At 44.1% G+C, this 24,240-nt stretch overlaps 1 protein-coding gene across 3 annotated transcripts in view; it reads left to right on the top strand.

Annotated features, from left to right (window-relative positions):
• The window catches only part of LOC143765105 (lysosomal alpha-glucosidase-like), a 300,223-nt gene extending 276,215 nt beyond the window's left edge, over window positions 1-24,008 (top strand). For all 3 annotated transcript variants that reach the window (XM_077251438.1, XM_077251437.1, XM_077251439.1), the window contains 4 exons: window positions 16,256-16,354; window positions 19,367-19,531; window positions 19,618-19,770; window positions 22,350-24,008. In XM_077251438.1, the coding sequence (XP_077107553.1) occupies window positions 16,256-16,354; window positions 19,367-19,531; window positions 19,618-19,770; window positions 22,350-22,412 (480 nt within the window). In that variant the 3' untranslated portion in view covers window positions 22,413-24,008. The remainder of the gene's footprint in view (window positions 1-16,255; window positions 16,355-19,366; window positions 19,532-19,617; window positions 19,771-22,349) is intronic.
• The last annotated feature ends 232 nt before the right edge of the window (window positions 24,009-24,240 follow it).

The following is a 24,240-nucleotide window of genomic DNA, read 5'->3' as shown; positions in this document are numbered from 1 at the left end:
TGAAGCTCAGCTTTATTTAGTTGAGGACAACACCAGGCAGGGGCACACAGACAGACACCTTTAGTAGGCTGGAAAAGCCTATTGCATTTTTTAAAATGGTAATTTGGAGCAGAAGGTTGAAGCTCAGCTTTATTTAGTTGAGGACAACACCAGGCAGGGGCACACAGACAGACACCTTTAGTAGGCCGGAAAAGCCTATTGCATTTTTTAAAATGGTAATTTGGAGCAGAAGGTTGAAGCTCAGCTTTATTTAGTTGAGGACAACACCAGGCAGGGGCACACAGACAGACACCTTTAGTAGGCCGGAAAAGCCTATTGCATTTTTTAAAATGGTAATTTGGAGCAGAAGGTTGAAGCTCAGCTTTATTTAGTTGAGGGCAACACCAGGGAGGGGCAGAAGCCGTTAGTAGGCCCTAACCACCATTTTTTTTTTTTAAAACCACTTAATGAGAGCCGGAAGGTTGAAGCTCAGCTTTATTTAGTTGAGGACAACACCAGGCAGGGGCACACAGACAGACACCTTTAGTAGGCCGGAAAAGCCTATTGCATTTTTTAAAATGGTAATTTGGAGCAGAAGGTTGAAGCTCAGCTTTATTTAGTTGAGGACAACACCAGGCAGGGGCACACAGACAGACACCTTTAGAAGGCCGGAAAAGCCTATTGCATTTTTTAAAATGGTAATTTGGAGCAGAAGGTTGAAGCTCAGCTTTATTTAGTTGAGGACAACACCAGGCAGGGGCACACAGACAGACACCTTTAGTAGGCCGGAAAAGCCTATTGCATTTTTTAAAATGGTAATTTGGAGCAGAAGGTTGAAGCTCAGCTTTATTTAGTTGAGGGCAACACCAGGGAGGGGCAGAAGCCGTTAGTAGGCCCTAACCACCCTTTTTTTTTTTTAAAACCACTTAATGAGAGCCGGAAGGTTGAAGCTCAGCTTTATTTAGTTGAGGACAACACCAGGCAGGGGCACACAGACAGACACCTTTAGTAGGCCGGAAAAGCCTATTGCATTTTTTAAAATGGTAATTTGGAGCAGAAGGTTGAAGCTCAGCTTTATTTAGTTGAGGGCAACACCAGGGAGGGGCAGAAGCCGTTAGTAGGCCCTAACCACCATTTTTTTTTTTTAAAACCACTTAATGAGAGCCGGAAGGTTGAAGCTCAGCTTTATTTAGTTGAGGACAACACCAGGCAGGGGCACACAGACAGACACCTTTAGTAGGCCGGAAAAGCCTATTGCATTTTTTAAAATGGTAATTTGGAGCAGAAGGTTGAAGCTCAGCTTTATTTAGTTGAGGGCAACACCAGGGAGGGGCAGAAGCCGTTAGTAGGCCCTAACCACCATTTTTTTTTTTTAAAACCACTTAATGAGAGCCGGAAGGTTGAAGCTCAGCTTTATTTAGTTGAGGACAACACCAGGCAGGGGCACACAGACAGACACCTTTAGTAGGCCGGAAAAGCCTATTGCATTTTTTAAAATGGTAATTTGGAGCAGAAGGTTGAAGCTCAGCTTTATTTAGTTGAGGACAACACCAGGCAGGGGCACACAGACAGACACCTTTAGTAGGCCGGAAAAGCCTATTGCATTTTTTAAAATGGTAATTTGGAGCAGAAGGTTGAAGCTCAGCTTTATTTAGTTGAGGACAACACCAGGCAGGGGCACACAGACAGACACCTTTAGTAGGCCGGAAAAGCCTATTGCATTTTTTAAAATGGTAATTTGGAGCAGAAGGTTGAAGCTCAGCTTTATTTAGTTGAGGGCAACACCAGGGAGGGGCAGAAGCCGTTAGTAGGCCCTAACCACCATTTTTTTTTTTTTAAACCACTTAATGAGAGCCGGAAGGTTGAAGCTCAGCTTTATTTAGTTGAGGACAACACCAGGCAGGGGCACACAGACAGACACCTTTAGTAGGCCGGAAAAGCCTATTGCATTTTTTAAAATGGTAATTTGGAGCAGAAGGTTGAAGCTCAGCTTTATTTAGTTGAGGGCAACACCAGGGAGGGGCAGAAGCCGTTAGTAGGCCCTAACCACCATTTTTTTTTTTTTAAACCACTTAATGAGAGCCGGAAGGTTGAAGCTCAGCTTTATTTAGTTGAGGACAACACCAGGCAGGGGCACACAGACAGACACCTTTAGTAGGCCGGAAAAGCCTATTGCATTTTTTAAAATGGTAATTTGGAGCAGAAGGTTGAAGCTCAGCTTTATTTAGTTGAGGGCAACACCAGGGAGGGGCAGAAGCCGTTAGTAGGCCCTAACCACCATTTTTTTTTTTTAAAACCACTTAATGAGAGCCGGAAGGTTGAAGCTCAGCTTTATTTAGTTGAGGACAACACCAGGCAGGGGCACACAGACAGACACCTTTAGTAGGCCGGAAAAGCCTATTGCATTTTTTAAAATGGTAATTTGGAGCAGAAGGTTGAAGCTCAGCTTTATTTAGTTGAGGGCAACACCAGGCAGGGGCACACAGACAGACACCTTTAGTAGGCCGGAAAAGCCTATTGCATTTTTTAAAATGGTAATTTGGAGCAGAAGGTTGAAGCTCAGCTTTATTTAGTTGAGGGCAACACCAGGGAGGGGCAGAAGCCGTTAGTAGGCCCTAACCACCATTTTGTTTTTTTTAAAACCACTTAATGAGAGCCGGAAGGTTGAAGCTCAGCTTTATTTAGTTGAGGGCAACACCAGGGAGGGGCAGAAGCCGTTAGTAGGCCCTAACCAAAGTTGAAGGCCAAATGCAGTTTAATTTCTGATACTATAGGCCGAAAGCCAGAAGGTGGAAGCTCCGATTTAGACAGTGGAGGACAATTTGAATTAGGGACTGCAGACAGACTTAGTAGGCTGTCCCCTGTGGACCATGCATCCACCACATTAACCCATTGCGCCGTAATGGACACGTAATCTTCCGTGGCCATGCCTACAGGTCCATGCGTCTGTTGTCAGGTGCACCTTTGTACTCACAGATTGCCAGAGTGCATGGACAATGCGGTCTTCTACATGCTGGTGGAGGGTTGGGATGGCTTTTCTCGCAAAAGAAGTGTCGACTGGTTAGCTTGTAGCGTGGTACAGCGTAGTCCATCATGGCCTTATTAATAGTAAATAAAATATATAACTAGGCTCTATGAACTTTTAAATAGGTTCCAGGGGTACACGGGCAGCATTGGTGTGGTCAGTGGAGGAGTATTGCAAGTAGGGGCTGCAGACAGGCTATCAAAGGCCTAAAATAACAAACAGTAGGCAGTCATGGCAGTTTTACATCGGTTACATGGATACACAGGCAGGCACTCCAGGCAGCATTGTGGTCAGTGGAGGAGTATTTAAAGTAGGGACCGCAGACAGGCTTCAAAGGCCTAACATAAGAAAATGGGCTGGCTGTAGGCACTTTATAATTGGTTCCAGGGGTACACGGGCAGCAGTGGTCTGGCCAGTGGAGGACTAGTGGAAGGAGGGACCGCAGACAGGCTTCAAAGGCCTAACATAAAAAAATGGGCTGGCTGTAGGCACTTTATAATTGGTTCCAGGGGTACACGGGCAGCAGTGGTCTGGTCAGTGGAGGACTAGTGGAAGGAGGGACCGCAGACAGGCTTCAAAGGCCTAAAATAACAAACAATAGGCTCATGGCAGTTTTACAGCGGTTACATGGATACACGGGCAGGCAGCTTGGTGGTCAGTGGAGGAGTATTTAAAGTAGGGACCACAGACAGGCTTCAAAGGCCTAACATAAGAAAATGGGCTGGCTGTAGGCACTTTATAATTGGTTCCAGGGGTACACGGGCAGCAGTGGTCTGGCCAGTGGAGGACTAGTGGAAGGAGGGACCGCAGACAGGCTTCAAAGGCCTAACATAAGAAAATAGGCTGGCTGTAGGCACTTTATAATTGGTTCCAGGGGTACACGGGCAGCAGTGGTCTGGTCAGTGGAGGACTAGTGGAAGGAGGGACCGCAGACAGGCTTCAAAGGCCTAACATAAAAAAATGGGCTGGCTGTAGGCACTTTATAATTGGTTCCAGGGGTACACGGGCAGCAGTGGTCTGGCCAGTGGAGGACTAGTGGAAGGAGGGACCGCAGACAGGCTTCAAAGGCCTAAAATAACAAACAATAGGCTCATGGCAGTTTTACAGCGGTTACATGGATACACGGGCAGGCAGCTTGGTGGTCAGTGGAGGAGTATTTAAAGTAGGGACCGCAGACAGGCTTCAAAGGCCTAACATAAGAAAATGGGCTGGCTGTAGGCACTTTATAATTGGTTCCAGGGGTACACGGGCAGCAGTGGTCTGGCCAGTGGAGGACTAGTGGAAGGAGGGACCGCAGACAGGCTTCAAAGGCCTAACATAAAAAAATGGGCTGGCTGTAGGCACTTTATAATTGGTTCCAGGGGTACACGGGCAGCAGTGGTCTGGTCAGTGGAGGACTAGTGGAAGGAGGGACCGCAGACAGGCTTCAAAGGCCTAAAATAACAAACAATAGGCTCATGGCAGTTTTACAGCGGTTACATGGATACACGGGCAGGCAGCTTGGTGGTCAGTGGAGGAGTATTTAAAGTAGGGACCGCAGACAGGCTTCAAAGGCCTAACATAAGAAAATGGGCTGGCTGTAGGCACTTTATAATTGGTTCCAGGGGTACACGGGCAGCAGTGGTCTGGTCAGTGGAGGACTAGTGGAAGGAGGGACCGCAGACAGGCTTCAAAGGCCTAAAATAACAAACAATAGGCTCATGGCAGTTTTACAGCGGTTACATGGATACACGGGCAGGCAGCTTGGTGGTCAGTGGAGGAGTATTTAAAGTAGGGACCGCAGACAGGCTTCAAAGGCCTAACATAAGAAAATGGGCTGGCTGTAGGCACTTTATAATTGGTTCCAGGGGTACACGGGCAGCAGTGGTCTGGCCAGTGGAGGACTAGTGGAAGGAGGGACCGCAGACAGGCTTCAAAGGCCTAACATAAGAAAATGGGCTGGCTGTAGGCACTTTATAATTGGTTCCAGGGGTACACGGGCAGCAGTGGTCTGGTCAGTGGAGGACTAGTGGAAGGAGGGACCGCAGACAGGCTTCAAAGGCCTAAAATAACAAACAATAGGCTCATGGCAGTTTTACAGCGGTTACATGGATACACGGGCAGGCAGCTTGGTGGTCAGTGGAGGAGTATTTAAAGTAGGGACCGCAGACAGGCTTCAAAGGCCTAACATAAGAAAATGGGCTGGCTGTAGGCACTTTATAATTGGTTCCAGGGGTACACGGGCAGCAGTGGTCTGGCCAGTGGAGGACTAGTGGAAGGAGGGACCGCAGACAGGCTTCAAAGGCCTAACATAAGAAAATGGGCTGGCTGTAGGCACTTTATAATTGGTTCCAGGGGTACACGGGCAGCAGTGGTCTGGTCAGTGGAGGACTAGTGGAAGGAGGGACCGCAGACAGGCTTCAAAGGCCTAAAATAACAAACAATAGGCTCATGGCAGTTTTACAGCGGTTACATGGATACACGGGCAGGCAGCTTGGTGGTCAGTGGAGGAGTATTTAAAGTAGGGACCGCAGACAGGCTTCAAAGGCCTAACATAAGAAAATGGGCTGGCTGTAGGCACTTTATAATTGGTTCCAGGGGTACACGGGCAGCAGTGGTCTGGTCAGTGGAGGACTAGTGGAAGGAGGGACCGCAGACAGGCTTCAAAGGCCTAACATAAAAAAATGGGCTGGCTGTAGGCACTTTATAATTGGTTCCAGGGGTACACGGGCAGCAGTGGTCTGGCCAGTGGAGGACTAGTGGAAGGAGGGACCGCAGACAGGCTTCAAAGGCCTAACATAAAAAAATGGGCTGGCTGTAGGCACTTTATAATTGGTTCCAGGGGTACACGGGCAGCAGTGGTCTGGTCAGTGGAGGACTAGTGGAAGGAGGGACCGCAGACAGGCTTCAAAGGCCTAAAATAACAAACAATAGGCTCATGGCAGTTTTACAGCGGTTACATGGATACACGGGCAGCTTGGTGGTGAGTGGAGGAGTAGTGCAAGGAGTGTCTGTCCCAGTACTCCCAAAATATAAATAGATGTTAATGTCTCGCAAAACAACCAAAACAAAAAAAAAGGTGGCATACTTAGGTACAGGGGTGGGCTCATCTGCTGAGTTTCTGACATAGTAATTTGGCAGTAACTATTTAATGGTGCCAATATAGGACACAGACACAGACTACTTTAAGTTGCATCGTAGATGTCTACAAATTTGTATTGTCAGTGCCAGACATTGAATGATGTCAGCGAATAGACTAAAGATTGGTGGAGCTGTGCGACATAATTTTGCATGTGGTAGAGCACATTTTGAGCTGGGGTAGGGGGGAACTCTCTAGAGGCCGGCGGGACCGCCCCAGGGCCCCTCATGTTACAACGGTGTGTCTGACGTTGGGTGTGCACCACCACCGCCAGAGACACTACATTGTACTATGAGGGACCCAGTAGCAATGCCGTCAACCAAAAGCGAGCACACCCACCTCTTCAGACAAACAGCAGTCTCACGGGTGCTTGCGCCAAGTCGCGATACCACGGCCCCGTGTGGGGAGTTTGGCCATTTAGGGAGGTGTAAACATGTCGTATGCTGTACAATCAGCTGCAGCAAATTAGACATTAGAAAAGTAATTCACAGGCAAGAGCCTTTCATAGGAAAGCTAGGTGTCGGCCGGGCAAGGTGGGGCAAAAGATTTCGAAATCCAGTTGTGGTTCATTTTAATGAATGTTAGATCGTCAACATTTTGGGTAGCCAGACGAGTCCTTTTTTCGGTTAATATTGAACCTGCAGCACTGAATACTCTTTCTGATAGGACACTTGCTGCCGGGCAAGCAAGCTCCTGCAATGCATATTCTGCCAATTCTGGCCAGGTGTCTAATTTGGAGGCCCAGTAATCAAATGGGAATGACGGTTGAGGGAGAACATCGATAAGGGATGAAAAATAGTTAGTAACCATACTGGACAAATGTTGTCTCCTGTCACTTTCAATTGATGCAGCAGTACCTGTCCTGTCTGTGGTCATAGCAAAATCACTCCACAACCTGGTCAGAAAACCCCTCTGTCCAACGCCACTTCTGATGTGTGCACCCCTAACACTCCTAGTCTGCTGCCCCCTGGAGCTCGTGTGAGAACGATCACGTGCGCTGTGTGCTGGGAATGCCTGAAGCAAACGGTCAACAAGAGTTGATTGTTTGGTTGCTAATATTAGTTCCAAGTTCTCATGTGGCATAATATTTTGCAATTTGCCTTTATAGCGTGGATCAAGGAGGCAGGCCAACCAGTAATCGTCATCGTTCATCATTTTCGTAATGCGTGTGTCCCTTTTTAGGATACGTAAGGCATAATCCGCCATGTGGGCCAAAGTTCCAGTTGTCAAATCTCCGGTTGTGATTGGTTGAGGGGCAGTTGCAGGCAAATCTACGTCACTTGTGTCCCTCAAAAAACCAGAACCCGGCCGTGACACGCAACCAATTTCCTGTGCCCCCGGGAAAGGTTCGGCATTAAAAATATACTCATCCCCATCATCCTCCTCGTCCTCCACCTCCTCTTCGCCCGCTACCTCGTCCTGTACACTGCCCTGACCAGACAATGGCTGACTGTCATCAAGGCTTTCCTCTTCCTCTGGTGCAGACGCCTGCTCCTTTATGTGCGTCAAACTTTGCATCAGCAGACGCATTAGGGGGATGCTCATGCTTATTACGGCGTTGTCTGCACTAACCAGCCGTGTGCATTCCTCAAAACACTGAAGGACTTGACACATGTCTTGTATCTTAGACCACTGCACACCTGACAACTCCATGTCTGCCATCCTACTGCCTGCCCGTGTATCCTCCCACAAATAAATAACAGCACGCCTCTGTTCGCACAGTCTCTGAAGCATGTGCAGTGTTGAGTTCCACCTTGTTGCAACGTCTATGATTAGGCGATGCTGGGGAAGGTTCAAAGACCGCTGATAGGTCTGCATACGGCTGGCGTGTACAGGTGAACGTCGGATATGTGAGCAAAGTGCACGCACTTTGAGGAGCAGGTCGGAGAACCCAGGATAAGTTTTCAATAAGCACTGCACCACCAGGTTTAAGGTGTGAGCCAGGCAAGGAATGTGTTTCAGTTGGGAAAGGGAGATGGCAGCCATGAAATTCCTTCCGTTATCACTCACTACCTTGCCTGCCTCAAGATCTACTGTGCCCAGCCACGACTGTGTTTCTTGTTGCAAGAACTCGGACAGAACTTCCGCGGTGTGTCTGTTTTCGCCCAAGCACTTCATAGCCAATACAGCCTGCTGACGCTTGGCAGTAGCTGGCCCATAATGGGACAACTGGTGTGCAACAGTGTCATCTGCCGATGGAGTGGTTGGCAGACTGCGTTCTGTGGAAGAGCTGTAGCTTCTGCAGGAGGACGAGGAGGAGGAGGAGGAGGGGGTGCGAACATCTACAGCCAACTGTTTCCTAGACCGTGGGCTAGGCACAACTGTCCCTAAATTGATGTCGCCTGTGGACCCTGCATCCACCACATTCACCCAGTGTGCCGTGATGGACACATAACGTCCCTGGCCATGCCTACTGGTCCATGCATCTGTAGTCAGGTGCACCTTTGTACTCACAGATTGCCTGAGTGCATGGACGATGCGCTGTTTAACATGCTGGTGCAGGGCTGGGATGGCTTTTCTGGAAAAAAAGTGTCGACTGGGTAGCTCGTATCGTGGTTCAGCGTACTCCATCAGGGCTTTGAAAGCTTCGCTTTCAACTAACCGGTAGGCCATCATCTCTAACGAGATTAGTCTAGCTATGTGGGCGTTAAAACACTGTGTACGCGGATGCGAGGATAAGTACTTCCTTTTTCTAACCAGAGTCTCATGTAGGGTGAGCTGGACTGGAGAGCTGGAGATCGTGGAACTTTCGGGTGTGCCGGTGTACATGGCAGACTGAGAGACGGTTGGAGACGGTATTGTTTCCGCCGGTGCCCTAGATGCAATATTTCCTCCTACAAAACTGGTGATTCCCTGACCCTGACTGCTTTTGGCTGGCAAAGAAACCTGCACAGATACTGCCGGTGGTGCGGAAAATGGTGGCCTTACAGTGACGGAAGGGATGTTGCGTTGCTGACTAGCTTCATTGGCCGAGGGTGCTACAACCTTGAGGGACGTTTGGTAGTTAGTCCAGGCTTGAAAATGCATGGTGGTTAAGTGTCTATGCATGCAACTAGTATTTAGACTTTTCAGATTCTGACCTCTGCTTAAGCTAGTTGAACATTTTTGACAGATGACTTTGCGCTGATCAGTTGGATGTTGTTTAAAAAAATGCCAGACTGCACTCTTCCTAGACTCGGATCCCTTTTCAGGGATTGCAGACTGAGCTTTAACCGGATGGCAACGCTGTGCTCCAACAGGTTTTGGCTTTGACACGCGTTTTGGGCCAGATACGGGCCCGGCAGATGGAACCTGTTGCGATGTTGATGCCTGCTGCGGCCCCTCCTCCACCTCCGCTTCTGAACTACTGCCGCCTGCACCCTGTTCCCCCAATGGCTGCCAATCGGGGTCAATAACTGGGTCATCTATTACCTCCTCTTCGAGCTCGTGTGCAACTTCGTCTGTGTCACTGTGTCGGTCGGTGGTATAGCGTTCGTGGCGGGGCAACATAGTCTCATCAGGGTCTGATTGTGGATCTGTACCCTGAGAGGGCAATGTGGTGGTCTGAGTCAAAGGAGCAGCATAGTACTCTGGCTGTGGCTGTGCATCAGTGCACTCCATGTCAGAATATACTTGTAATGGGCATGGCCTGTTAAATGTTTCACTTTCTAAGCCAGGGACGGTATGTGTAAAGAGCTCCATGGAGTGACCCGTTGTGTCGCCTGCTGCATCCTTCTCTCTTGTTGTAGTTTTTGCTGAGGAGGACAAGGAAGCGACTTGTCCCTGACCGTGAACATCCACAAGCGACGCGCTGCTTTTACATTTACCAGTTTCGGAAGAGGAGGCAAAAGAGCTAGAGGCTGAGTCTGCAATGTAAGCCAAAACTTGCTGTTCCTGCTCCGCCTTTAAAAGCGGTTTTCCTACTCCCAGAAAAGAGAGCGTTCGAGGCCTTGTGTAGCCTGACGACGAAACTGGCTCCACAGCTCCAGACTTAGGTGGAATATTTTTATCCCCACGACCACCTGATGCTCCACTACCACTACCATCATTACCAGCTGACAATGAACGCCCACGACGACCTCTTGCACCAGACTTCCTCATTGTTTTAAAATCTTAACCAAAGTAACTTTATTTGTTGCTGTCAAACAACTTACACGGTGAGCTATAACTTCAGTATGATTTCAATATCCCTTAACAGGTTGGTGAGACCACAAGGAAAATCAGGCACAATGTTACACACTCTGTTTTCTGTGGCACAAAATCACAGAGATGACACACACGCAGGACTGTCACTCAAGCACTAATGTCAATATTAATCTCCCACCTAATTTTTATTTTTTTTTTTCTCAGGGAGACTTTAGAAACCAAATAATATTAAAAAAAAAAAAAAAAAAAAGGCTTTCTATAGCCCACTGAATGAGAGAGAGAGGTGGCACACCCAGGAGTCAAGACTGGCACACAAGCTGAAAGGGCAATATTACTCTCCCACTGTTTTTTTATGTTTTTTTTTTTTTTTTCAGGGAGACTTTAGAAACCAAATAATAAGAAAAAAAATAAATAAATAAATAGGCTTTCTATAGCCCACTGAATGAGAGATAGCACACACAGCAGTGGCACACAAGCCCTGACTGAGGCCAATATTTTTCTCCCACTGATTGATGTAGTGTTTTTGTGTTGAGGTAGATTTTAGAACACAAATCAAGGAAAAAAAAAATGCTTTCTATGGCCCACTGAATGAGAGAGAGGTGGCACACCCAGGAGTCAAGACTGGCACACAAGCTGAAAGGGCAATATTACTCTCCCACTGTTTTTTTATGTATTTTTTGTTTTTTAAGGGAGACTTTAGAAACCCAATAATATTTTTTTAAAAAAATAAATAGGCTTTCTGTGGCCCACTGAATGAGAGGGAGAGAGGTGGCACACCCAGGAGTCAAGACTAGCACACAAGCTGAAAGGGCAATATTACTCTCCCACTGTTTTTTTATGTATTTTTTTTTTTCAGGGAGACTTTAGAAACCCAATAATATTTAAAAAAATAAAATAAATAGGCTTTCTATGGCCCACTGAATGAGAGGGAGAGAGGTGGCACACCCAGGAGTCAAGACTGGCACACAAGCTGAAAGGGCAATATTACTCTCCCACTGTTTTTTTATGTTTTTTTTTTTTTTTTTCAGGGAGACTTTAGAAACCAAATAATAAGAAAAAAAATAAATAAATAAATAGGCTTTCTATAGCCCACTGAATGAGAGATAGCACACACAGCAGTGGCACACAAGCCCTGACTGAGGCCAATATTTTTCTCCCACTGATTGATGTAGTGTTTTTGTGTTGAGGTAGATTTTAGAACACAAATCAAGGAAAAAAAAAAAAATGCTTTCTATGGCCCACTGAATGAGAGAGAGGTGGCACACCCAGGAGTCAAGACTGGCACACAAGCTGAAAGGGCAATATTACTCTCCCACTGTTTTTTTATGTATTTTTTGTTTTTTAAGGGAGACTTTAGAAACCCAATAATATTTAAAAAAAAAAATTAATAGGCTTTCTATGGCCCACTGAATGAGAGGGAGAGAGGTGGCACACCCAGGAGTCAAGCCTGGCACACAAGCTGAAAGGGCAATATTACTCTCCCACTGTTTTTTTATGTATTTTTTGTTTTTTAAGGGAGACTTTAGAAACCCAATAATATTTAAAAAAAAAAATAAATAGGCTTTCTATGGCCCACTGAATGAGAGGGAGAGAGGTGGCACACCCAGGAGTCAAGACTGGCACACAAGCTGAAAGGGCAATATTACTCTCCCACTGTTTTTTTATGTATTTTTTTTTTTTCAGGGAGACTTTAGAAACCCAATAATATTTAAAAAAATAAATAAATAGGCTTTCTATGGCCCACTGAATGAGAGGGAGAGAGGTGGCACACCCAGGAGTCAAGACTGGCACACAAGCTGAAAGGGCAATATTACTCTCCCACTGTTTTTTTATGTTTGTTTTTTTTTTTTTCAGGGAGACTTTAGAAACCAAATAATAAGAAAAAAAATAAATAAATAAATAGGCTTTCTATAGCCCACTGAATGAGAGATAGCACACACAGCAGTGGTACACAAGCCCTGACTGAGGCCAATATTTTTCTCCCACTGATTGATGTAGTGTTTTTGTGTTGAGGTAGATTTTAGAACACAAATCAAGGAAAAAAAAAAAAAATGCTTTCTATGGCCCACTGAATGAGAGAGAGGTGGCACACCCAGGAGTCAAGACTGGCACACAAGCTGAAAGGGCAATATTACTCTCCCACTGTTTTTTTATGTATTTTTTGTTTTTTAAGGGAGACTTTAGAAACCCAATAATATTTTAAAAAAAAAATTAATAGGCTTTCTATGGCCCACTGAATGAGAGGGAGAGAGGTGGCACACCCAGGAGTCAAGCCTGGCACACAAGCTGAAAGGGCAATATTACTCTCCCACTGTTTTTTTATGTATTTTTTGTTTTTTAAGGGAGACTTTAGAAACCCAATAATATTTAAAAAAAATAAATAAATAGGCTTTCTATGGCCCACTGAATGAGAGGGAGAGAGGTGGCACACCCAGGAGTCAAGACTGGCACACAAGCTGAAAGGGCAATATTACTCTCCCACTGTTTTTTTATGTATTTTTTGTTTTTTAAGGGAGACTTTAGAAACCCAATAATATTTAAAAAAAAAAATTAATAGGCTTTCTATGGCCCACTGAATGAGAGGGAGAGAGGTGGCACACCCAGGAGTCAAGACTGGCACACAAGCTGAAAGGGCAATATTACTCTCCCACTGTTTTTTTATGTTTTTTTTTTTTTTTCAGGGAGACTTTAGAAACCCAATAATATTTAAAAAAAAAAATAAATAGGCTTTCTATGGCCCACTGAATGAGAGTGAGAGAGGTGGCACACCCAGGAGTCAAGACTGGCACACAAGCTGAAAGGGCAATATTACTCTCCCACTGTTTTTTTATGTTTTTTTTTTTTTTCAGGGAGACTTTAGAAACCCAATAATATTTAAAAAAATAAATAAATAGGCTTTCTATGGCCCACTGAATGAGAGGGAGAGAGGTGGCACACCCAGGAGTCAAGCCTGGCACACAAGCTGAAAGGGCAATATTACTCTCCCACTGTTTTTTTATGTATTTTTTGTTTTTTAAGGGAGACTTTAGAAACCCAATAATATTTAAAAAAATAAATAAATAGGCTTTCTATGGCCCACTGAATGAGAGGGAGAGAGGTGGCACACCCAGGAGTCAAGACTGGCACACAAGCTGAAAGGGCAATATTACTCTCCCACTGTTTTTTTATGTTTTTTTTTTTTTTTTCAGGGAGACTTTAGAAACCCAATAATATTTAAAAAAAAAAATAAATAGGCTTTCTATGGCCCACTGAATGAGAGGGAGAGAGGTGGCACACCCAGGAGTCAAGCCTGGCACACAAGCTGAAAGGGCAATATTACTCTCCCACTGTTTTTTTATGTATTTTTTGTTTTTTAAGGGAGACTTTAGAAACCCAATAATATTTAAAAAAAAAAATAAATAGGCTTTCTATGGCCCACTGAATGAGAGGGAGAGAGGTGGCACACCCAGGAGTCAAGACTGGCACACAAGCTGAAAGGGCAATATTACTCTCCCACTGTTTTTTTAGGTTTTTTTTTTTTTTTTCAGGGAGACTTTAGAAACCAAATAATATTAAAAAAAAAAAAAAAAAAAATAGGCTTGCTATAGCCCACTGAATGAGAGATAGCACACACAGCAGTGGCACACAAGCCCTGACTGAGGCCAATATTTTTCTCCCACTGATTGATGTAGTGTTTTTGTGTTGAGGTAGAATTTAGAACACAAATCACGGAAAAAATAAATAGGCTTTCTATGGCCCACTCAGTGAGAGATGGCACACACAGGGATGGCACTGTAGCAGAAATGCCAATCTTAATCTCCCACAAAAAAAACAAAAAAAAAACAGGGACTGTCCTACAATTACTATCTCCCTGCAGTAATGTAAGCCAGGTATGGCAGGCAGCAATAGGAGTGGACTGATGCACAAATTAAATAAAAAGTGTGGACAAACAAAAAAGATAGCTGTGCAGAAAGGAAGGAACAAGAGGATATGTGCTTTGAAAAAAGCAGTTGGTTTCCACAGTGGCGTACACACAGCAATACAGCTATCACGGAGCCTTCTAGGGCAGCCCAATGAGCTACAGCGCTGAGGGGAAAAAAAAAATAAAATAGCTTCCACAGTCCCTGCACACCGAAGGTGGTGTTGGACAGTGGAAATCGCTGCAGCACAAGCGGTTTGGTGGTTAGTGGACCCTGCCTAACGCTCTCCCTGCTTCTGACGAAGCGGCAGCAACCTGTCCCTAAGCTCAGATCAGCAGCAGTAAGATGGCGGTCGGCGGGAACGCCCCTTTATAGCCCCTGTGACGCCGCAGACAGCAAGCCAATCACTGCAATGCCCTTCTCTAAGATGGTGGGGACCAGGATCTATGTCATCACGCTGCCCACACTCTGCGTTCACCTTCATTGGCTGAGAAATGGCGCTTTTCGCGTCATTGAAACGCGACTTTGGCGCGAAAGTCGCGTACCGCATGGCCGACAAGCACAGGGGTCGGATCGGGTTTCATGAGACGCCGACTTAGCCAAAAGTCGGCGACTTTTGAAAATGATCGACCCGTTTCGCTCAACCCTAATAAGGAGCATCTATGGGGCCAAACTGAACGGTGCAGAGCATATAGGGCACAGCTATATAAGGAGCATCTATGGGGCCAAACTGAACTGTGCAGAGCATATAGGGCACAGCTTTATAATGAGCATCTATGGGGCCAAACTGAACGGTGCAGAGCATATAGGGCACAGCTTTATAATGAGCATCTATGGGGCCAAACTGAACGGTGCAGAGCACATATGGCACAGCTTTATAAGGAGCATCTATGGGGCCATAATGAACGGTGCAGAGCATATATGGCACAGCTTTATAAGGAGCATCTATGAGGCCATAATGAACGGTGCAGAGCATATATGGCACAGCTTTATAAGGAGCATCTATGGGGCCATAATGAACGGTGCAGAGCATATATGGCACAGCTTTATATGGAGCATCTATAGGGCCATAATGAATGATGCAGAGCATATATGGCACAGCTTTATGTGGAGCATCTATAGGGCCATAATGAACGGTGCAGAGCATATATGGCCCAGCTTTATGTGGAGCATCTATGGGGCCATAATGAACGGTGCAGAGCATATATGGCACAGCTTTATATGGAGCATCTATAGGGCCATAATGAATGGTGCAGAGCATTGTATATGTGGCACAGCTTTATATGGAGCATCTATGGGGCCATAATGAACGGTGCAGAGCATTCTATATGGCACAGCTATATATGGATAATATATGGGGCAATAATCAATGGTATGGAGCATTATATATGGCACAGCTTTATATGGAGCATCTATGGGGCAATAATGAATGGTATGGAGCATCTATTTTTATTTTTGAAATTCACCGGCAGCTGCTGCATTTTCCACCCTAGGCTTATACTCGAGTCAGTAAGTTTTCCCAGTTTTTTGTGGCAAAATTAGGGGGGTCGGCTTATACTCTGGTCGGCTTATACTCGAGTATATACGGTACTATGTGGCTGCTATATACACACATACATACATATTCTAGAATACCCGATGCGTTAGAATCGGGCCACCATCTAGTTATCAATAAGAGGTAAATGGCAAAGTTGCTTGTTTTTACAAGCACATAGCAATTTTATCCATTTAACGAGATGAGACAACTCTTTTAACAGAAGCTCAGGCAAGATGCCAGCCTCCATAACAATGCATGGAAAATCAAAACATAAAAAAAATATTTTTTAATGAGTTGCTTTTACTAATTTAAAATTAAGTTTAAATAATAATTTTATATGTTTTTGCACAGAAGTCTGTAGATTAGTGAATTGATTTGCAGGACCCTTGTCCAGAGGCCATATTGGTAGCCAGTAGCTGCCGAATGGGACCCTTAAGAACCACTTACTATCTTCTAGCATAGCCGACGCTTTTTCTGAATAGTAAATTTACACGCTCAACTCCACCAAAGTCATATAATTGTATATTTTTTCTACTGTTATTTTTCACTTCTGATCCTTCTTTCTTTTACAGGCTGCTGCGATTGAAAGTAAAGGAGAATGGTTTACTCTATCAGCACCTTTGGACACCATAAATACACATATTAGAGGTGGCTATATTATACCTTCACAGGTAAGATGAAGGCTCAAGCAAAGCACATAATCCCAGCACTCCTAATGATAATACATATCTCTCATTATGTCCCTGTAATCTGTTAGATGTACCGTACTTTCAATGCTGCGTTACCCTATCACATACAGGCGCTTCTCACAAAATTAGAATATTGTCAAAAAGTTAATTTATTTCAGTCCTTCAATACAAAAAGTGAAACTCATTTATTATATAGAGTCATTACAGAGTGATCTATTTCAAGTGTTTATTTCTGTTAATGTTGATGATTATACAGCCAATGAAAACCCCAAAGTCATTTTCTCAGTAAATTAGAATAATTTACAAAAAACACCTACAAAGGCTTCCTAAGCGTGAAAATGTCCCTTAATCTGTTTCAGTAGGCTCCACAATCATGGGGAAGACAGCTGACTTGACAGATGTCCAGAAGGCAGTCACTGACACACTCCACAAAAAGTCATTGCTAAAGAAGCTGGCTGTGCACAGAGTGCTGTATCCAAGCATATTAATGGAAAGTTGAGGGAAAGTAAAAGTGTGGTTAAAAAAAAGGTGCACAAGCCACTGGGATAACAGCATTCTTGAAAGGATTGTTAAGAAAAGGCCATTCAAAAATTTTGGGTAGATTCACAAGGAGTGGACTGCTGTTGGAATCATTGCTTCAAGAGCCACCACACACAGATGTATCCAGGACATGGGCTACAAGTGTCGCACTCCTTGTGTCAAGCCACTCATGACCAATAGACAGCACCAGAAGCGTCTTACCTGAGACAAAGAGAAAAAGAACTGGACTGTTGCTCAGTGGTCCAAGGTGTTGTTTTCAGATTAAAGTAAATTTTGCATTTCATTTGGAAATCAAGGTCCCAGAGTCAGGAGGAAGAGTGGAGAGGCACACAATCCAAGCTGGTTGAGGTCTACTGTGAAGTTAACACAATCAGTGATGGTTTGGGGAGCTGTTGTGAATTCCGTCTGGGCTCCCTCTGGTGGCCTTTAGCGATACTGCGGGTCTGGAGCTGGGCTCAGCTGCCTCATTTCCTGCTATGCTGGTTCCTATTTAACTCCACCTGGACCTTTACTTGTTGCCTGCTGTCGTTGTATTCAGTACTGGTTCTGACCTCTCCTGGATCTCCCTGGTGACCTGTCTCTTTCTGAGAAGCTAAGTCTTGCTAGTTCTTTTTGCTCATTGTTTCCTTGAATATGTTTCTCAGTATATGATGTGTTCAGTCCAGCTTGCTTATATGTGATTTTTCGCTTGCTGGTAAGCTCTGGGGTGCAGAGTGCGCCCCTCACATCGTGAGTCGGTGTGGGGGTTCTTGTACTTTCTGCGTGGATAGTTTTTGATAGTTTTTGTACCGACCGCACAGATCCCTTGCTTTCTTCTGTCTATTTAGTGTTAGCGGGCCTCATTTGCTTAAACCTGTTTTTCATTCCTACGTTTGTATTTTCCCCTTAACTCACCCTTATTATTTGTGGGGGGCTGTCTAAACTTTGGGGTTATTTCTCTGAGGCAAGTGAGGCTTTGCTTTCTCTCTAGGGGTAGCCAGTTTCTTAGGCTGTGAAGAGGCGTCTAGGTTTTTAGGTAACGCTCCACGGCTGCCTTTAGTGTGTGTGGATAGGTTCAGGATTGCAGTCGGTATAGTTCCCACATTCCCGGAGCTAGTCCTACTATTCAGGTTTACCTATCAGGTCAGTTTGGTGATCCTACCACCGGATCATAACAGGGAGCCGTGTCATCTGCTAGTGTAGGTCCATTGTGTTTTATCAAGACCAAAGTCAGTGCAGGCGTCTCCCAGGATTTTTTAGAGCACTTCATGCTTCCCTTAGCCGACAAGCTTTTTGAGATGAAAATTTTATTCTCCAGCAGGACTTGGCACCTGTCCACACTGACAAAAGTACCAGTACCTGGTTTAAAAACAACATTATCACTGTGCTTGATTGGCCAGCAAACTCACCTGACCTTAACCCCATAGAGCATCTATGGGGTATTGTCAAGAGGAAGATGAGAGACACCAGACCCAACAATGCAGACGAGCTGAAGGCTGCTATCAAAGCAACTTGGGTTTCCTTAACACCTCAGCAGTGCCACAGGCTGATCGCCTCCATGCCACGCTGCATTGATGCATTAATTGATGCAAAGTATGACCAAGTATTGAATGCATTTACTGAACATACATTTCAGGAAGCCAACATTTCGGATTTTAAAATCGCTTTCCAAGCTGGTGTTATAAAGTATTCTAATTTACTGAGATAATGACTTTTGGGTTTTCATTGGCTGTAAGCCATAATCATCAACATTAACATAAATAGCCCGTGTTTAAAGACTCTATCCAATATATGAGTTTCACTTTTTGTATTGAAGAACTGAAATAAGTTAACTTTTTAACTTGTTGATGATATTCTAATTTTGTGAGAAGCACATGTATCTGTGTGAGAGGTGATATCTATGCATAGCACCCTATTTCTTACAGCATTATCAGACACTCCATTTAAATGTATAAAAGTATATTCTTGAAATCCATAAATTGCTTGCCTCTCGCTCAATGTAGACTTAGACTGCTGCCACCTTTCCCTTTTCAGTTACTGAGAAAACCCCAGTTCTATCTATAACAAAAAGTGAATATGGAAGCCTCAACAAGTTTTCACCAATATAGAAGAAAGGTGATAGCAGTTAGATCACAACAATGGAGCCCCCACTGATTCTCAGACTGGTCCCATTGCCTTCTAGTTCTGTCTTAGCCACATGAACATGGTCAAGAGAAGTGGAGTGAAGTGGCAGGTCACAACACTGACAAAGATAGCCATTAGTACTTTTATTTGGCCTTTTTACTTACCAGTGAATTCCATAGCGTAAAACGGCATATGTGAAAACTATGGGAGTATCAGCCAGAACTACAGCCCAGTTTGATGTCATGTAGTAAACATTAATGTGGATAATTCTATGAGCCACATAACCTGCTTAAGTATCGAATAAAAATGATGTTTCTTCTTGTTATATACATTATCATATTTGATCCACAGGAGCCAGGAATGACTACTGAAGAAACCCGCAAGAACAGTCTATTCCTTTTTGTAGCACTTACAGCAAATGGAGCTGCTAAAGGGGATCTATACTGGGATGATGGAGACAGCTTAGACACACATAAGAAGGGTGATTATAGCGTAATTCTCTTCATGGCACAAAATGTAAGATATATATTTACAATCGATTAATTCATGTTTTCTAGTTTCAGTTCATTTTTATTATTCACACACTCGTTTCTAAACCACAGAATATTCTTAAAAATGAAGTGATACAAATAAAACCTGAAGCAGAGAAACTGAAACTGAAGGATGTAGCAGTGTTTGGTGTACCAGTTGTTCCTACAAGCGTTCTGGTTAATGGTGCTGCCAATGAGAATTTCAAGTACATCCCAAAGACAAAGGTATTTATTGTACTGCCAGAGCATGTGATTGTCAATTGCTAAAGTAGCAAGCTGGCCCAACCAAACATATGTCCTCAAGTAGTATCCAGTCAGTCATTGATTCAAGCCTTTAATTTTCCCTTCATTAATTCTGTATATAGTTCACACTCAGCCGCAGATTGCTGTTCCCAGTGAAATCCGTCAGAGCTTGTCTAATTACGCTGATCCTTATCTCAGCTCTCCTAAACAATCTTTTTAACTAATTTATGACAAAATAAGCATCAAATACAACTTTAATTTGGTCATAAATCATCTCAGAAAATTGTTTAGTAGATCAGAGATAATGGCGTTGTATGAGATCTGTATTGGATTCACTGTGGATGTCATTCTGCAGCTGGCAATGCACTTTTATACATAGAGGCAGATGTAGCCAAACAAAACTACTTTTTTTAATAATACCCTATTGTTTCATAGCCAAAAATGCATTGATTGAAGGAAAAAGCAGTGCCCCGAAAGTATCCATATCTGTTAAGACTCCAAGCACATGGCAAAGATGTAGGAACTCTGAATACCATTGAGCTTAGTGTGATACCATAGTAAAGATATTGCCCCATAAAATCATATCTTTAGGGGGAAAAAAACTCTCTGTGACACTAGTCACTACTTATGAACTAGCCATAATACAGAGTGGTCAAGAGGTCCAAGGTCAAAAGCCAGGAAAGTACATCGAAGTCAGTGGGATAAGACAAACTGATAGCCAGGGGCAAAGTTCAAGGTCTTGTTACTAAACTCAGAATACGTCAAATACAAAAGGGGTTATACAAAACGGGTATTCAAAAGGCAAATGCAAGGTCCAGCAACAAAACATTAGGATGTCAAAATACAGAGCACAGAGTAAGCACAACACTTAGCTGCAGCTACAATTGGCAATGATTTAACATTGCCAGACAGTTAAATAGCCTGGCAATTATCTGGAAAGGAAAACACCTGAAGGAAACCCAAACACAGAACTGACAGCCTGACATGCCCCTGCCATCCATTGGACAACTGAGCTGTCACTTGCAGCACCCCTGCTATCCATAGGGTGACTAAGTTGTTACTCATCACAACACAGACAGCCTGACACGCCCCAGCTATCCATAGGGTGACTGAGCTGTCACTCACAACACAGACAGCCTGACATGCCCCTGCTATCCATAGGGCGACTGAGCTGTCACACACAACATTGACAGCCTGACACGCCCCTGCTATCCATAGGGCGACTGAGCTGTCACTCACAACATTGATAGTCTGACACGCCCCTGCTATCCATAGGGCGACTGAGCTGTCACACACAACATTGACAGCCTGACACGCCCCTGCTATCCATAGGGCGACTGAGCTGTCACTCACAACATTGATAGTCTGACACGCCCCTGCTATCCATAGGGTGACTGAGCTGTCACTCACAACATTGACAGCCTGACACGCCCCTGCTATCCATAGGGCGACTGAGCTGTCACTCACAACATTGATAACCTGACACGCCCCTGCTATCCATAGGGTGACTGAGCTGTCACTCACAACATTGACAGCCTGACACGCCCCAGCTATCCATAGGGTGACTGAGCTGTCACTCACAACACAGACAGCCTGACATGCCCCTGCTATCCATAGGGCGACTGAGCTGTCACACACAACATTGACAGCCTGACACGCCCCTGCTATCCATAGGGCGACTGAGCTGTCACTCACAACATTGATAGTCTGACACGCCCCTGCTATCCATAGGGCGACTGAGCTGTCACACACAACATTGACAGCCTGACACGCCCCTGCTATCCATAGGGCGACTGAGCTGTCACTCACAACATTGATAGTCTGACACGCCCCTGCTATCCATAGGGTGACTGAGCTGTCACTCACAACATTGACAGCCTGACACGCCCCTGCTATCCATAGGGCGACTGAGCTGTCACTCACAACATTGATAACCTGACACGCCCCTGCTATCCATAGGGTGACTGAGCTGTCACTCACAACATTGACAGCCCGACACGTCCCTGCTATCTATAGGGTGACTGAGCTGTCGCTCACAACACTGACAGCCTGACACGTCCCTGCTATCCATAGGGCGACTGAGCTGTCACTAACAACATTGACAGCCTAACACATCCCTGCTATCCATAGGATAGGGTGACTGAGCTGTCACTCACAACACATACAGCCTGACATGTCCCTGCTATCCACAGGGAGGCTGAACTGTCTCTCACAGCGTCCCTAGGACACAGCAAGTGGCGGATTTGTCACACTCTGCAATATAGTATTAGATGCCACTTTTTTTCAGATCCATTCAGAATTGGACAAAAAAACACCAAATGACCCAATAGGCTTAGATAAGGCTAGTGGTGCCATACTACAACTTTGTACAACTTGTAGGTTAGGCAGACCCATAATACACTGGTGCACATATATGTCTACATTTGGTGAACCTAGTCTTGCATGTTAGCTTCAATAAAGGGCAAACAAAACATGTGATATCTGTAAAGTTTTATCCCAATACAATTTCAATAATAAGTATTCATGTAATACATTTTCCATTCTTCCTTGTCTTTATTCAGCTTCTGAAGATTGGGAATCTTTCTTTACCGGTTGGAAAAAAGTTTGAAATCAAATGGTCTTAACCTTGAAGTTGTACCTGAAGATATAAAAAAAATTCTGACTTGTGATGGATATACTTATTTCGATCCTTTTTATTTTTACTCAGGATCATATTGCTAATTTTTATTGCTTCCTATGTTTTGTATTTTACAGCCTAATAATTCAGCTCATAATTCATAATTTCCTAAATACAACAAAAGATCCACCAAATTCATAAAGATGTGTTCGCCGCTTAATAAATTTGTCAGTTTGTACTTCACCCACTTCAAAGTAAAACTGGCTTATAAAATGCCAGACTTAAAGGGGTTGTCTGAACATCTAATTTACAGGATAGGTCATCAATATCAAATAGTAGGAGGTTCAACACCCAGTACTCCCACCAATCAGATGTTATTGGCTCCAGTGGGAGTCGGATGCAAAAACTGAATGGAGCTGAAAAGCAGAGCTCCTTTCAACATGTAGCTGCCACCGCCCTGAACTGTTCCTATGCTCTTGAACAGAAGATCACATGCAGTTCTTGGCAGCTGCCTCTACACAATGCACAGAGCTGTACTGTTCAGCCTTATTAATTGCTTACATCTACCGGGGCTGGAAACAGATGATCGGTGGAGTTAACAGGTGTTGGACCTCGCCGATCAGATATCCAGGGTCTAGCCTGAGGAAGTCACCAATATTTGATGCCTGAATGATTCCTTTAAGAAATTGTGATTTGTAATAAACATGTAACAAGGCTGGCACTTATATTGACTAAGATAGAAAATATGTACAGTAGCTTATTTTTAAAAGCCAGGTTCATAGACTTTTCTGATGCACAATCTTATGCCCCTTTCTCCATAAGAAATATTTTAGGCATGAGCTATACAACAACATGTGTTAAAACATATATTAAAGGCATTGTCTAGTGAAAAAGTCATCACCGATCCACATTATAGGTGATAGGTTGTTGATCGTTCGGGTCCTGTAGCCAATACGTGCACCAATCGGCAGAAAGGGCAACGTTTATTTGCCAGTGCGCCTCCTCGACCTGCAGCTTTAATCATTCCCTATGGGGTTGATCGGCTCTTTCCAGCAGCCCCATAGCGAATGAATGGAGTGATGTTCTGGCATCCATCCTGCCGCTCCATTTTGCTAAATATCCCCATCAGGGATTGGTACAAGTCCCAGTGGTTGGACACCCACCAATTAACGTTATTACTTATTCTAAGAACTTGTTTTAACTAGACAACCACCTTTAAGACGGTGGTGTTACGTTGAGACATCACACCTACAGCTACAGAAGATTTATGACCCAAAATCCAATAGGGTTGGATTTTTTACTACTGTCGTATCATGGTCAGATTTAGGTTCAAAGGTTTGAGAATGTTTCCTCTTACATAAAACAACTGCAGATACAATAGTTGAAACTGGAATTCCCCTATCAACCCATACTGCAAATGGCATGGGATAAAAAGCAGGTATCGCTGCTTCATAATACATTTTGTGAGTGCGGCTAATATAAACTTTTGTGAATCACATTTTTGGGGATTTATTGCTTTTTGTAGAATTAATCTTGGAAATTCAAATGCAACACTGCCATGTCAATAATTCCTGAAATAAAAATGTGCATATTTTATGCAACTATTTCTTTGAGTCTTATTTATAGTGACAATTTTGGCATTTCATTTTACAGTTATTGTTTTTCACTTATATATTTAATTTCTTCACAATAATAATCAAAGCATGAGATGTATATGAATAGGAAGATACTTTGGAATGAAATACAATTAGTCTAAATTTCTCCTCGAAGTGGGGAACATGGGAGAAAGTGAAAAACTATTTCCATTCACTGAGTTATGAGCTGAAACCTTTTAG

This window comes from Ranitomeya variabilis, chromosome 4 (assembly GCF_051348905.1).
Source record: "Ranitomeya variabilis isolate aRanVar5 chromosome 4, aRanVar5.hap1, whole genome shotgun sequence".
NCBI lineage: Eukaryota > Metazoa > Chordata > Amphibia > Anura > Dendrobatidae > Ranitomeya > Ranitomeya variabilis.
The sequence above is the reverse complement of the archived record's forward strand: the minus strand, read 5'-3'. Positions and strand labels throughout refer to the sequence as shown.